We start from the raw sequence: 16,466 nt of genomic DNA on the forward strand, positions 1-16,466 counted from the left end.
TTTTAAATAGAATATCGAAACTCGTTGGTCATTTTTGAACGCGATGCTATTGGTCTCATAGGATTCAATGATCTATGCTAAGCTATGCTAAAAGTTATATTGCCAGAACAGGAGAACGGCTGAATGGATTTCAAAACGGTAAAAATCAACGCATTAACTCGGTGGGAGTTGGAGAATGAGCCTATTTCCAAAAAAAGTGGAGTGTTCCTTTAAGGATATATTAGTTTGAATATACACTGAACCAAAAACATCATAACATCATAGTTGATACTGTAGTTCAGTATACTTTATTTTTGACAAAACATCCCATGTTTTACTTGTGACTCCACATTTTCGGTAGTGACAGTAATGTTTTGGTAGCGACCCCATTACAGAATTTTAACTTGCATACTAAAACACTGCTAAAACTTCTAAAATACTAAAAAATTGCCAAACTGTACTAAAATGTTGTTTATTTCCCCGAAATATGAGGACCACATTGTGGTGGTTGTTGTTGTTGTTGTGGGACAGCAGTTCAAACCAGTTCTGTAGAATGGCCCATATCCGTCTTGATATTTGAGATTTAGCAACAACTTTCTATCCGATTAATATCAGGGCGTTTGAAACTCTACAAAGTCAATATTTAAAGAGTGCAGTAAGCCATACATGCGAGACGGTTGAGCATCTATGACGTCCCTGAGCAGTGCATAACACACCCAGCGATGTTGCTGCGTCCGGGACAGCGCGGTGATGATGACCTTAAAACGCATACATGACCGGTGATGTCTTTCAACATGTTTTTGCCACCGTCAACCCGAACCTCACTCGAGATGTCATTGACTTATTAACTCGACAACAACACAACTGTCATCAACCGTGATCCCTAATTAACCCTAAAAATTGATATACATACAACAAGTGTTCGAAGGGTATCGTTCAATGACTCCCCACCGGCTTACAAGCCGAATCGCACTCTTACGTCACTGCCACGTCACTTCTTTTTAGGCGAGCGTGTGTACATTGATTGTTTTTTCCCTCCCGTGTTTATTCAAAACCCGTTTTTACAGGCTAAATTCTTCCCGAGCCAGCAATCCTGCGGAATCTGTATCTCAATCACCCCGGAAGGCCAGCACGGCATGCGCGGTGAGGGGTGGAGCCTGACATGAGAAAACAGTCGCGCTGAGTTTAGCCTGTTAGCTAGCCGCCTAGCTGCAGCTTTAATTCAACACATTTAACAACATTTATGATGGAGCCTTCATTCGGGATATCCGATAGCAAGTGTGTGGCCGTATCCTTTATTTGGGAGCTTGGTTGTCTGTTTTTTTAATTCGTATAGATTTGTTTTCTTTTTAAAAGTCATTTAGCTGTGTCTTGTTAGCCTAGCTGTAATGGTAAAACATAACATTTATTTTCGTCTTGTCAGTGTATTAAAAGGCTGAACCGAATGCAAATGTTGTCATTTGGGTTGTTGGTTTCTGTCTGCTGTCAGACAAAAGTTATACACCGGTGTTTCGTGGTAAGCGTTTTGTTTATCTAAACATACTTTTATTTTTTAGGCATTTCTTAAACATTATTGCGTGACATTGTCATGTCATTTGATATGATGTGTCTGTAAGGTATGACATTGTAGATGCTACAGAAACAGTGGGAGTATTTTATGAGAATAGCGCTTTTAATGATTTAGAAATGTTTTAAAGTATAAGAGTTTTTCTCTCTAATGTTTTATCGCTTATCTGATGAACTTATATAAGATCCAACAAGTTATTTGATTGTTTGAGGGAGGGAGCATAGGAGAGCCAAGAGGCGTCACACTTTCCACCCTTTTCCCTTTTCCTCTGCCTCCAGCTATTCAATTGAATCCTTGACAGTGATTTTTCTCAGACTGTTAGAGGACATGAGCTCAGAAACGGGCAAAAAGAGCCAAGACTCCTCTCCCTGTTAGAGTGTTCTGGACAGTTCAAGTGAGTAGAATCTCTGTTTGTTTGGTCTCAGTTTTCCATTCCACTTTATTCACAATGGTTTTGCTGCTATACTAAATACTATAGGATTAGTTGCAAAAGTTAATTTTAAAGCTTTAGAAACATGAGCATCAGAGCAGCTGTTGACTGAACTGCTCATTCTGTCAGGTGGTTCATTGCTACTGGTTGTCTGTTATTACATTGATAATTGTGTTGTTGTTTTTGGCCTTTTTGACATGATTAGCAACCAAACCCACAAACACATGCTGTCTAATTGCTAGTTATGTAATGAGCATCTCTATCTTGAGAATGCAGCTGGCTTTTAACAGGCTGCTATTTGTTTTTTTTGTTTGTTTTTTTATATCCGATGCTTTTTCGTTTTACATAAGATATATCTTATCAGATATGTGGCCCTGGACCACAAAACCAGTCATAAGGGTCAGTTGTTTGAAAGTGAGATTTATACAAGCTTTCCATTGATGCATAGTTTGTTAGAGGACAATATTTGGTTCGGATACAACTATTTGAAAAACTGGAATCTGAGGTGCAAAAAAATGAAAATATTGAGAAAATTGCCTTTAAAGGTGTCCAAATGAAGTTCTTAGCAATGCATATAACTAATCCAAATTTACAATTACAAATTTCCTAATATCTTTATGAAACATGATCTTAATATCTTAATGATGTTTGGCATTAAAAAAATCGATACTTTTGACCCCTACAATGTATTTTTGGCTATTGCTGCAACTATACCCGTGCTATTTAAGGTTTTGTGGTCCAGGGTCACATATATCTTACCAGAGATATCTTTTTCTTTCAAGCTGTTAAAGTTATTCCTGATTAGCTGCCCTAAAACTTCAGCAACTTTCAAAAACCTGAAAGATCATGAATATAGACTGTGATAAGGAATTTCCATGCTGTAGGTCTTTTTTTCCATTTTTAAAAAAATGTAACGCACATTTATAACAGTATAAGAAATTGAAGGTAAATTTGACATCTTTCTCTGATCTGACTGCAATAAACTCTTTCTGTTTTTTTTCCTCATTTGCAAAGTTGTGGAAACCCTATCATTGTTTTTTCTATTTTGCTGTTGAAGCAATTGGGAATGCAAAAGTCGTATTTGTTGTATTCTCTCATTTACTACTTGTTTACTCAACTGTGACAACTTCTGCTTTTTGGGAACCCCAGAAATGTGAATTACCGCTATATACTGCCCTAACCGCTGGTTGCTATAGATGTGAGAAGACTCTGTGAAAGATTGTGTAATGAGGCAGTATGGCTTTCGTTGTGTGTGTGTGTGTTGGATGCCAGCATGCTGCCCATTATCCTGCATTCCACCTCGGTGTCCTAGAGCCTAATAAGGCTCACATGAGCACACAAACTCTTTAAGTCCGTTAAAACTGTACACACTTAGCTTTTACTCAGAGCTTAAGAACTGACTGGGCAAAAGTTATTTTGTGAATCCATGTGTAATGAAAAGCATAAGAACAAAATACACAGTTAATATTTTAGCCCTGCATGAGGAAGCTTTCATTGAGTGTGACATATTAGGCATTAGATGCAAAAGTATGCATTGAAATATTTTATGCAAATTACTTTTGCAGGTAGCTGTGCCGTGCCTGTCAAAACTTTTGGATTAGGAGAAATCAGTTAGGGCAGTGGTTCCCAATCCTGGTCCTGGATAACCCCTAACACTGCACATTTTAGTAGTCTTCTTAGAGACACAACAAAAACGTGCAGTGTTGGGCTTCTCCAGGACCAGGATTGGGAACCACTGAGTTTGAGCAACAAATTAAATCTTTAAAGTCATAATTTACCTTAAAATAAAAATAATTAAGGCATTTATTCACATTTGTGACCCTAGGCCACAAAATCAGTTTAAAGTAGCACAGGTATATTTTTAGCAATAACCAAAAATACATTGTACAGGTCAAAATTAGAAATTTTTCTTATATGCCAAAAATCATTAGGATATTAAGTAAATATCATGTTCCATGAAGATGTTTTGAAAATCTCCTATCATAAATATATCAAAACTTAATTTTTAATAGTAATATGCAATGCATTACTAAAAACTTCATTTAAACAACTTTAAAGGCGATTTTCTCGGTATTTCAATTTTTTTTTTTTTGCCCTGTTTCAGTCCAGTCTCATTCACTTCCAGCTGTTTTTAGCTTTACAAAACAGCTGCTTGATATTGCAAACTGTCTTACCATATTATTTTAATGTATTATCTTAATTATAAACACAATGGTTTGTAGTGCAAACAGTTTTACCATTTACTGCACTTCATTATATTTCTCGTTATTTCCCTACAACGGTTTATGAAACGGAAGTTTAACACATTACCAGAAAACAGCTTACTTCCGCATTGAAAAATAAGATGGATACTACGGGGCTATTGGATGCTTGAATTTGATTGGCTGATGAACGTTCTAAGGTGTGCAATTATTTACAGAAAAACACACGGTTAAAGTAGTTCCAGGCAGGTTTTGACCGCATTACATGTCCATATTGCTCTCTCTCATTCTCTAATAACTTCACGATTAACCGCATTAGTCTGCTATTAACAACTCAACCCTTTATTGCTAGGTCTAAAATAACATTTTGGATTAGGTACGGAGGTGTTTGATGAGATGCGTAAGAAATTAATCCACACATAAGCGTTTTAAGGACAAAAACCTGACGAATCTCAGTATGATGTATTGCTTTAACTTCTGAACAATATCTGAGGTGTGGTAACCATAGTATTAGCAGAATAATTGACTCCGGTCTTTTGAATTATAAATTAATACATACCTGAGGTGATGATGCGGCCACGACACATTGATCATTGTGCATACTTATGCTGATGATGCACTGGGCAACTTTTTGAGCAATGTTGCCAGGCAACTTTGGCAATTGTTATCGTCAAGGGCAGCCAGGTGAGATACAGGGCCCACCAGATAGAAATTTGCTACCCATTCTCAATGGAAAAGTGCCCAAGCAACATTGCTCAAAAAAAGTCGCCCTGTGTATCATCAGCCTTAGAGAACATAAAATACAGTCAACTGCAGCTTAACTGTACTTGCTTGACAGGCGAGAACAATCTCATTGATTATTGAGGAAACTCAAACATACTTGCATAACTTGTTCTTGCATGTCAGTCAAATACACTTAAGCTTACCTTTATCATATTTGACTAGCTCTATGTATGTGCTTTCATCACTGTATAATTGTCAATAAATGTCTAAATTACATCTGTTATAATCTTACAAAGCAATTGTGTCTCTTCAGAAGACACTCAATTTTTATGCATTGGTTATATTATCACCTCATGAACTTTTTGAAACGTCAAAGGTACGGTGGAATGGACCTTCAGTTGAGGGACAGAAATCTCTCAGGTTTCTTGTAGGTTTGGGTGAACTGTCCCTTTGACCTGAACTGCTAGAGCAACTTTATATAGATCGCTGAAGTTATGAATGAATGAATGAATGATGCATTTATATAGCGCTTTCATTGTGTATTGCCGTACACCCAAAGCACTTTCCAGTCAGATGGGGGGTCTCTCCTCAACCACCACCAGTGTGCAGCATCCACTTGGATGATGCGACGGCAGCCACAGTACAACGGCGCACACAGGTGGAGAGGAGAGAGTGATATAGCCAATTTAATGAAAGGGGATTATTAGGAGGCCATGATTGACTAGGGACACCAGGGTTACACCCCTACTCTTTTACGAGAAGTGCCATGGGATTTTTTGTGACCACAGAGAGTCAGGACCTCAGTTTAACGTCTCATCCGAAAGACGGTACTTTTTATAGTGTAGTGTCCCCGTCAGTATACTGGGGCATTAGGACCCACATAGACTACAGGGTGAGCACCCCCTGCTAGCCTCACTAACACCTCTTCCAACAGCAACCTAGTTTTCCCAGGAGGTCTCCCATCCAGGCACTGACCAGGCTCAGCCCTGCTTAGCTTCAGTGAGCAACCGGTCTTGGGCTGCAGGGTGATATGGCTGATATGGCATGGCTGTTATAACCAGCTAATAGACTGACAGACCTTTGGGGTGGATGGCGAGTGCTTGAATTGCCTAACAATTTTGAGCTGCATTGTCAGTGAAACCTTAATGTGGCAGCGAGTGCCACAGTTTAACCTTAGAGAATAAGGAATATTTTTGGCATGAGTGGATTATAACCATCATCGCTAGCTACACTGGGCTATTATTTGTATTGATTGAATGTGAGATTGCTTAGTAAGTCTAGGCTAAATTTCCCTTGTTCATGAGTGCTGCGTTTCCTGGCAACAGCATCCATTACAGCAATTATCGTCTTCTGAGACTGAGCGAGCAGGGCTCACTGGCAGCACAGAGGGGTTCTAGTCTTGCCTCCGTGCGTTTGCATGGCACACTCAGGCAGGGAAATCTGAAGGTTTTTCCAATAATCCACTGTAATTGAATTTCCCATGGAGTCAAATGGAGGTACGACCACATTGAGAGGAACCTGATGCCCTGCAGTTGGCACTGTTGTTCTCAGAGGGTGAAATATGGTCTGCAATTAGCCCTCCAGTATGCATTTAGCCTGCTGCCTTTACATAAGCTTCCCTCCACCCTCTACATTCTGAAGGTACATTTTTGATGAGATAAGATTATGCTGGACAATAGTGGAAATATGAGAGATACAATACTGTTCAAAGGTTTGAGGTCAGAAGGAAGTCTCTTTTGCTTACCAAGGTTCCATTTGTTTAATTGCAAATACAGTAAAAACAGCAACCTTGTGAAATATTCTTAAATTAAAAATACTACTACTTTCATAAAAATATTTTCAAATGTATTCTTGTCAGTCAAAGATGACTTTTTAGCATCATTATTCCAGTCTTCAGTGTCACATTATCCTTCAGAAATCATTCTAATATACTAATATGATTTGAGGCTCAAGAAAGATGTCTTCTTGTTAATAATAATGTTAAAATAGCATTTTTTTTTAAATGTAAATCTTTTGTAGCATTATAAAAATGTTATAACATTATAATGTCTTATACATGTCACTTTTGAGCAATGTCCTTGGATAATATAAGTATTAATTTCTTTTAAAAATAAAATTGTACTTACTGACCTTCCTAAACGTATACTGAGCTGAAAACTTGTAAACTGAGCGTTTTTGTTTCGATACAGCTAAATATATACACAGACTGTGGTAAAATCCTAGAACAATAAAATGAATTGATAAAGGAAGTCTTGTGAAAAAGGTTATGTGTTTTTGTACGACATTTCATGAATGAATCTCTTGTTGCTAGGTTGGATATTCTGGCAAACCCTGAAGCAATTGTATTAAGCCCAGTGCCCCAGCTATCCATCCCCATCAATAACCATTTTCAGCTAGTTCGAGGTAAGCTTTTAATGACTATTTATAGCTTACAGAAGGACTTTGTAACAATGTAAATGCATTTGTCCTCACTATAATATTTTTCTCCCTTCACGAACTCACATTTGGTCTCTCTTAGCGAGGCTTAGATAATAAGCACTTTTGTGCATGATGAAATCTCCCTCTCCTGATCAAATATTTGAAAATCGTTTATCACCATAGAGGACAGGTTGTTTTATATTTCCTGGTACAGTCCATTTAAAATCTGTCATTGACTTTCTTTAATTTGTCCTTTTAGAGGCTGAAGAAGCACTTCTCATTGACATCTCATGTAACAGTAAGTTTTTAATTAGATGCTTTTGAAGTTTTAATTTTTTTAAATATATTTTCTTGATTTATAAAATGTCTAAAATCAGTTGTATGCAGTGTGTTAGAATGATTACATCAGCATAGAATACAGATCATGTTTATTTAAAGTAATTGTTACATAATTTATAGTTAAATCGTATCTATCTGACCGTAAGCAGCTTATTTTGCAGCATTCAGATTAAGCAGCTTATTATTGCTACTCATATCTATTTAGTTTTATTTTTATAATTGTTTGAAATGATAGTAGCTTATATGCCCTTTTTTCCTAATGCATATTGGTTTTAATAAATAATGATTCACTTAAGCAAAGTGCTTTTGCAAAAAAAATAAAATGCATCGCTCTGATATTTGGATATGAGAATATGACACAGCATTCCTCAACAGCGACGATACGGATTCGTCTTAAAGGCGAGCGAACACCAGAGCTTCACCTGGAGCTGCAGGATGATGTTCACTCTCAGTCCTTCTTACAGCACGTGACGAAGGCCAAACAGCAAGGTGATACCTCGTTTTCCCTGCACATGATGCAACCACAAACATCAAGCTGCATTTCTTATTTATTAACTACTCTACTCATTTATTTACCAGGGTAACTAACACCCAGATTTATAGGTTTGTCGGTAATGAATGCTTCCTGGAAGAATTTGACCTTAGTGTCAGGCAGAAAGTTTGACACATAAGTCTTTAGTGTTGGATTACTTTAGTTTACGTTGTTGCAACCACAATCAAGTCTAAGGTTAGGCCACCTGCTGCATCATTTCTCTGATTTGTTACCTCATTTGTTACCTGATTGTAATTCAGCTCAGGTTAAGTTTGTCTTTTAAACTCTTACTTTAGAAGCTACTCGACCATCCATTGACATTTTATGTGGTCAGTGTATCATTTCAAAATTCGGATCAGTTAAATTTTCATAAATATTTTTATAGGGAGATAAAAAAGAAATCATGTCTAGATTAGGAAAACATTTACAGTTGAGGTCAAAAGTTTACACCCCCCTTTCAGAATCTGCAAAATATTAATTGTTTTATCAAAATAAGAGGGTTTATACAAAGTGCATGTTACTGTTTATTTAGTACTGACCTGAGTAAGATATTTCACATAAAAGATGTTTACATATAGTGCACAAAAGAAAATAATAGTTGAATTTATAAAAATGACCCAGTTTAAAAGTTGACATCCCCTTGATTCTTAATATTGTGTTGTTACCTGAATGATCCACAGTGGGTTTTTTTTGGTTTAGTGATAGTTGTTCATGAGTACCTTGTTTGTCCTGAACAGTTAAACTGTCTGCTGTTTCTCAGAAAAATCCTTCAGGTGCCACAAATTCTTAGTTTTTTTTTAGCATTTTTGTGTATTTGAACCCTTTCCAACAATGACTGTATGATTTTGAGATTCATCTTTTCACACTGACTAAAACTAAAGGACTCGATTATTACAGAAGGTTTAAATGCTCACTGATGCTCCAATAGGAAAAACAATGCATTGAGAGCCGGGGGGTGTAAACTTTTGGGCAGAATGAAGATTTTTTTTTTTTTTTAATTTTGCCTAAATATCTTTTTTTTTTTTTTTAGTACTTAATACTGCCCTTTGGAGGCCACAGCAGTTACATGTTTCCTAGAAGGCAAAAGAAGCTCAATTTACCCTGATTTTTAAATTACATATTTTCACCCCCTTTAATTCATGTTTTTTACCTTCTGAAGCATCAGTGAGCATCTTAACCTTCTGTAATAGCTGCATATGAGTCCATCAGTTGTCCTCAGTGTGAAAAGATGGATGTCAAAAATCATACAGTCATTGTTGGAAAGGGTTTAAATACACAAAAATGCTGGAAAACCAAAGAATTGTGGGACCTGAAGGTTTTTTCTGAAGGACAGCGGGCAGTTTAACTGTTCAGGACAAACAAGGGACTCATGAACAACTATCACTAAACAACAAAACACACACACACACACACACACACACACAGCCGTGGATCATTCAGGTAACAACACAGTATTAAGAATCAGGGATGTAAACTTTTGAACTGGGTCATTAACATCCAGTAACATGCGTTTTGTATGATCCTTTTATTTTGGCAAAGTAACATTTTGCAGATCCTGAAAGGGTCTTGCATCAAAGAATTTATGTCCACTGTTCACTGAAACAGACCTGTGCTTTACTGTCAACTACCTAAAGTAGAGCTGCCTATACTAAATTAATGACAATATTAAACATTGTTTCACTGCAGAAGACATTTTGAAAACCATTACCATTACCTAAATACATGATCATCACTGATCCTCCTTTAGCTGAGAAGAAGAGCTCACTGCCCAGAAAGATGGAGCCTGTTGTACCTGTTCCGGTCAAAGACTCCGTTCCAGTCCCACCTCAAAGAGGAACCTCCAAATCCACCTCAAATAACATCAGCAATAGCACTTTAGTAAAGCCCTCAAACACAGGTGTGGTATAAAAAATGTTACACATGATACAAGAACATTACATTTTTTTACATGGGCAGATACACTAAAGACAGTTGCTAGTGAATGTTTTGTCGCTTACAATTCTGCTGGTCTGTTCCTCTCTATGTTTATAGACTCCTCCTTCTCTCTGGCCACAGATTTTGGCTTTGAAGAGAAGAAGAACCAGAAAAACCGTATACGAGATCCTCCTCCTCCACCACTGCCTCCTCTTCCCCCTCGGAAGGGCACATACACACCATCGACTAACCACACAACAGGCCCAACTACCAAAGAAAGGCCGCCATCCGCACAGAACTCCATACCTGTCAGAAATGAGTGAGTGCTGCTGGTCCTAAATGCAGAAGCCTATGGATTTCAGCTCTGTTGAACTGAACTCTGTTGTTTGTTGTTACAGATTTCAGTCTGTTGACCGCTCCGCTTCCTGGTCTGACAGCCAATCCAACTACACGATGAGACAGGCCATGATGAGCAGCCACGCAGGATCAAGGGAAGGCCTGCTTAAATATCGCCTCAGCAAGAAGGAGAAAGAATATGTGGACATTAAAAACTTCAGGTAAATGTGACATGCCTGAAAACATGTTGTTGATTTGTTTTTACTGATTCCTGGTATTTGATTAAGCAACTGTTTTACAGGTTCTTTATTGGCACTTGGAATGTGAATGGCCAGTCTCCTGACAGTAGTCTTGAGCCTTGGCTGAGCTCTGACCCAGACCCTCCAGATGTCTACGCGCTGGGGTGAGTGGATGGGGCAATAATTTACCTGATAATTTACTCAGCCACATGTCATCCACGATGTTCTTTCTTTTTTCAGTCGAAAAGAAATTAAGGTTTTTGAGGAAAACATTCCAGCATACTTCTCCATGTAGAGGATTTCAATAGTGGTCAACGAGTTAAAGATTCAAATTGCATTTTCAGTGCAGCTTCATAGGGCTCTACACGATCCTAGCTGGGGAGTAAGGGTCTTAACAATCTGCCATTTTCTCAAAATAAATAAAGAAACTTTTTAACTACAAATGCTTATCTTTCATTAGTTCTGTTATGTGTATGCACGTTTTCAGCACAGGAAGTCACATTGGAAAAGTCATGCACAGTTACTGTAGTTCTTTGTCCATGTACTTAGGTTCACAAAGGTAGGGTAGGGAGAAAAAACCCATCTCATTGTCTCCTCCAACTTCAAAATCATCCAATATCATTGTTTTACCTTTTTTGTAAAGGCCGTTTGAATGTCTTTTTGACTTTCTCTTTGTAAACACTGGGTTGGAACTTCCCTCTGCATTACATATGTGTGATTACGTAATGCATGAGGTTGAGCTAGTGCAAGATGAGCATTTGTGGTTAAATATAAATTTTAGTAGTTGTTTTTTTTTTTTTTTTTTTTTTTAGAAAATTACCACTTGTTTCGCTAGATAAGACCCTTATTCCTGGGCTGGGATCATATAGAGCCCTTAGAAGCTGCATTGAAACTGCATTTTGAACCTTCAAACCATTGGCCACCATTGAAGTCCACTATATGGAGAAAATTCCTGGAATGGTTTTCATCAAAAACCTTAATTTCTTTTTGGCTGAAGAAAGAAAGACACAAACATCTTGGTTGACATAGGGGTTAGTAAATTATCAGGGCATTTTTACTGTGGAAGTGAACTAATCCTTTAATAGATCATTGTACATTATTGTCCAATTGTAAATTTTATGTCATATGTTCATATTGATTTGTTCTGTTATTTGGCAGATTTCAGGAGCTGGACCTAAGCACGGAGGCCTTTTTCTATATGGACTCATCCAAAGAACAGTTATGGGTTGATGCAGTTGAGAGAAGCCTCCATCCTAAAGCCAGATACATACGGGTGAGCTGATTTTAGCTGTTGAACATTTAAAATCTTTAAAGTCTAGTCTTTACATTTTACAGTCATCTTAAGAAGTATGTGGTGCTTGCTTTAATTTTGTGTGAGCTTTTTATGAGGCTCTGCATCCTTTCTTCAGATCCGGATCATTCGCCTGGTGGGAATGATGTTGGTGGTGTATGTCAACAAGGAGCACAAACATCACATTCGAGAGGTGGCTTCTGAGTCTGTGGGAACTGGCCTTATGAATAAAATGGTACGTTTGAATTTCTAACAATAGGAAGTGGTTTGTCAAAACAGGATGTGCTTTTAGCCTATCACTTGGCATATAATGCATATCTTTTGTTTTATTTGCATTAGATATGGTGTAATCTTGCCGTCGTATTGATTACACAAATGACCACAAAATGATGGATGCAGTGTCAGTGACCTGATAAGATTTTCCCCCTTTTTTTATTACTCCATTACTGTAGGGGAATAAAGGAGGTGTGGCTGTGCGCTTTGTGTTCCATAATACCAGCTTCTGCTTCGTAAACTCTCACCTGGCGGCTCATGTGGATGACTTTGAGCGGCGGAACCAGGACTACAAAGACATATGTGCCCGCATGAGTTTCCACCTGCTGGAATACCCCCCTATCAATATAGTCAAACATGAGTGAGTGTCACCGACATCTGCTTATCCAGTGTAGCTGTTTTTGAAACTGGTTGATTAGATAACTGAATTTTAAAGCTAATATTGGGTCTATAGTATATACAAGTGGTTCAGTGTTATAATTTTTCCTCTAAGTGTGGTGATTTGGCTTGGAGATCTCAACTACAGGCTATGTTTGCCTGAGGCTGGCGAGGTAAAAAGACTTATTGCTGAGAAAGAGCTACGGAGGCTTCAGGAGTATGATCAGGTAAATATAATATTTTAGATTTTTTTTTTTTTATTCATTATTATACTAATAATTTTAGTTATTAATGTTTTTAATTAAATACATGAAAGAGTCTTCAATAGTGGTTTCATTTACTTATGCACTCCGTTGTAGTTATCTGGTTTTAGGTTATTATTTGTTGCTTCCTCTTTTCTTTTTCCTGTGTATATGGCAGTTCTATAAGTAGAAGCCAAATATACAGTGCCTTGCGAAAGTATTTATACTTTTTTTTTTTTTTTTTTTTTTTTTTTTACATGCAGCCTTATGTTAAACTGGTTTAAATTACTTAGGGGAGCACTCCATACACCATAATGGCAAAGCTAAAAACTGGTTTTTAACTTCTTTGCAAAATTTGTAAAAATAAAACACTGAAATACGTACATTGCATAAGTATTCATACCCTTAACTCAGTACTTAGTTCAAGCACCTTTTTGGGTATGATGCCGACAAGCTTTGCACGTCTGCATATGGCATTTGTTATCTGCCATTCTTCTCCTCACCTCTTCACCTTTCAAACTCTGTCAGCTTGGATGGGGTCTGGCAGACATTTTCAGGTTTCTTCAGAAATATTTGATTGTGTTCAAGCCCAGGGCCACTCAAGGACATTCACAGAGTTGTCTATAAGCCACTCTTGCTGTGTGCTTAGGTTCATTATCCTGTTTGAAGGTGAACCTTCGGCCCAGTGTGAGGTTCTGAATGCTCTGGACTTGGTTTTCATTAAGGCTCTGAGGATCTCAATATTTTGGTTTATTGAGATTTCCTTCTACTCTGAGTCCCTCAGTCACCCACAGCGTGAGGCTGCTACCAGCACACTTTACTTTTGGGATAGTACTCTGCAGGTGATGAGCAGTGTCTTGTCTCCTTCAAAACATGATGTTTGGAATTGAGGTTCATCACACCAGAGAATCTTGTTTCTCACAGTCTGAGGTGCTTTTTTACAAATTCCAAGTGGGTTTTCATGTGTCTTCACTGAGGAGAAGATTGAATTTGGCCACACCGTCATAAAGACCGGATTGGTGGAGTGTTGCAGTGATGTTTGTCCTTTTGTAAGTTTCTTCCCATTTGCATATATGATCATGGAGCTCAGCTAGAGTGACATCAGCTTCTTAGTCACCGGTATAACCAAGCCCCTTGTCCATCAGTTGCTCAGTTTGGCCAGGAGGCCAGCTCAAGGAAGAATCCTAGTTGTTCCAAGTGTCTTCCATTATTAATAGTGGAGGCTAAATGCTTCTGTGAACTTTCAATGCAGCACAATTTTTAATGAACTCTTCCCCAGATCTGTGCCTTGAAGCAAACCTGTTTCTCAGCTCTACATGAAGTTATTTTTTAACCTCAGGGCTTGGTTTTTGCTCTGATATGCTTATCATATTTTCATTTGTTACACCTTTTATTGAGAGGTTGCCTGTTCAAATCATACTCATTCAAATGAATTTGCCACAGTTTAATTTCAGTAGTTGAATTCCTTGTAGAAACATCTGCAAATGATATGCATGGTCCTGAGCTCAATTTTAAGTTTCCCAGAACTTGTACTCATGCAATGGAGTAATTTCAGTTGTTTAATTCTAATAAATTAGCAAAATTGTTACAAACCTGTTTTGTGCTTTGTCTTTATGGTGTTAATTTAAAGCAGTTTAACATAAGGCTGCAACATAACAATATGTAAAAAAATAAAGGGGTATGAATACTTGGCAAGGCACTGTAGATTTGAGTTTGTGCTCTAAAAGCACACTTAATAGCATCTTCTGTTTCACTTTGCCAGCTGAACATCCAGAGGAAGACTAAACGTGCCTTCACTGATTTCATGGAAGGGGAAATTAATTTCACCCCTACTTACAAATATGATGCTAAATCAGACCGATGGGACTCAAGGTAAAGTTCTTGGAGATTATGAGATCTTCCTTTTAACATCGTTGTCTGATTATCTCAAAATGAAATAAATGAGGTTGACGCGTCATGATTTGTTTTTGTCATCCACAGTGGAAAGTGTCGAGTTCCTGCCTGGTGCGACCGTATCCTCTGGAGGGGGAGCAACGTAAAGCAGCTTCACTACCGCAGTCACATGGAGCTGAAGACCAGTGACCACAAACCTGTCAGCTCTGTCTTCAGTATCGGAGTAAGGTGTAGTTCTTTCATCATGCTCTAATAAAGGAGTTGAGAGCTTCGCATTGATTTTATGTACATGCTGCAGGTGAAGATGGTGATTGAGCAGCGCTACAAGAAGGTGTTTGAAGAGATTGTGCGGGACATGGACAGGATGGAAAATGACTTTCTGCCCTCTTTGTCCCTAACACGACGAGAGGTGAGTAATGAAAGGGAGCCAGACATGGGAGTGTGACAAACTCTCTCTGCATCGATCCACTGGCCTGCCTCCAGTCTTTGAGATCCCACTATATATATCAAAGGAGGATCAATAATGTTTGCACAATCTTAGCATTTCTCTGGACTGTGAGTGGAGTTTCAGCTAATCGCATGTGCCATAATTGCTTTCAGACTAAATGCACCAGGCTTTTTCTCTAGCATAAAAGAGAGAAGAAAAGACAGAAAAAATACTTTGAATCAGTGCACACTCTGGATACTTTTAATACATGCATAAATGTAAAATATGTCATGGTATCCACATAAAAATGTAATAATATTGATCATAATAATAAATGCTTTTGAGCACCAAATTAGCATATTAGAATGATTTATTGATATTAGAAAGATCAAGCGACACTGTAGAATGGCTGCTGAATATTCAGCTTTGCCAAAAAAACTTTTGAATAGTATTGTATGTGCTCACAGCCTTATTTTCATTTTCTGTATCCCATAGTTCATCTTTGAAAATGTGAAGTTCCGTCAGCTGCAGCGTCAGAGTTTTCTCATCACTAATGACGGACAGGTTGCTTGCACCTTCGCCTTTATTCCCAAACTCAATGACTCTCAATACTGTAAGACCTGGCTACGTGCTGAGCCCAGTGAAGGAGTACTAGATCCTAGTGAGTACCTCATATGGCAACAAATAAAAGTTTATCTTGTATGATGTGGAATCCAGTCATAAAAATGGAATTTACTGTAAAATGCAGTATGTCATGGAATATGCCAAATTTTCATGGGAATTGTACTGTTTTTTTTAGAGGAAAAAACACCTCATATTATATACAAACAGAAACTTAAAGGTCTCCGCAGCAACTCGTTAAAATAAAGGTCTGGCTTACCTTGAAGAAATTGTGACGGAAATATATTGCTCAATGTAATGACAGTACTACTACTAATACAATTTACATAAAACATAATTTTTAAGTTTACCAGAAAAAAAAAAATTTACTTAAAAAAATTAATTACTAAATAACATAAAAAAAAAAAATATATATATATATATATATATATATATATATATTATTATGTTATTTAGATATTTATTTTTTAAATAAAATCAATTAATTAGAGATGCTTATTAAAATTTAATTAAACCATTAAAATGGAAATATGGAATTATGTGTAAAGGAAAACACATAATTTGTTAAAAATAAAACTGAATTTGGGAAGAAAATTTAATAGGCCTTAATGTAATTTTTGTTTAACTTTTAAAAAATTGCTGTTAAATTGGGTAAGTTGCATG

The 16,466-nt window shown here is 37.4% G+C and overlaps 1 protein-coding gene across 2 annotated transcripts in view; it reads left to right on the forward strand.

Moving 5' to 3' along the window:
• The first annotated feature begins 338 nt into the window (after positions 1–338).
• Positions 339–16,466, forward strand: part of ocrl (OCRL inositol polyphosphate-5-phosphatase) — a 25,028-nt gene continuing 8,900 nt past the window's right edge. Inside the window, exons 1-17 of one of the 2 annotated variants that reach the window (XM_073820419.1) lie at positions 339–1,267; positions 1,861–1,940; positions 7,212–7,303; positions 7,578–7,616; positions 8,033–8,146; positions 9,937–10,086; positions 10,221–10,422; positions 10,502–10,660; positions 10,741–10,842; positions 11,837–11,951; positions 12,088–12,204; positions 12,422–12,603; positions 12,736–12,847; positions 14,625–14,734; positions 14,843–14,978; positions 15,054–15,164; positions 15,678–15,843. In XM_073820419.1, the coding sequence (XP_073676520.1) occupies positions 1,223–1,267; positions 1,861–1,940; positions 7,212–7,303; positions 7,578–7,616; positions 8,033–8,146; positions 9,937–10,086; positions 10,221–10,422; positions 10,502–10,660; positions 10,741–10,842; positions 11,837–11,951; positions 12,088–12,204; positions 12,422–12,603; positions 12,736–12,847; positions 14,625–14,734; positions 14,843–14,978; positions 15,054–15,164; positions 15,678–15,843 (2,032 nt within the window). In that variant the 5' untranslated portion in view covers positions 339–1,222. The remainder of the gene's footprint in view (positions 1,268–1,860; positions 1,941–7,211; positions 7,304–7,577; positions 7,617–8,032; positions 8,147–9,936; positions 10,087–10,220; positions 10,423–10,501; positions 10,661–10,740; positions 10,843–11,836; positions 11,952–12,087; positions 12,205–12,421; positions 12,604–12,735; positions 12,848–14,624; positions 14,735–14,842; positions 14,979–15,053; positions 15,165–15,677; positions 15,844–16,466) is intronic. The other variant, XM_073820420.1, reaches the window with a different exon arrangement.

This window comes from Garra rufa, chromosome 16 (assembly GCF_049309525.1).
Source record: "Garra rufa chromosome 16, GarRuf1.0, whole genome shotgun sequence".
In the NCBI taxonomy this organism is placed as follows: Eukaryota; Metazoa; Chordata; class Actinopteri; order Cypriniformes; family Cyprinidae; genus Garra; species Garra rufa.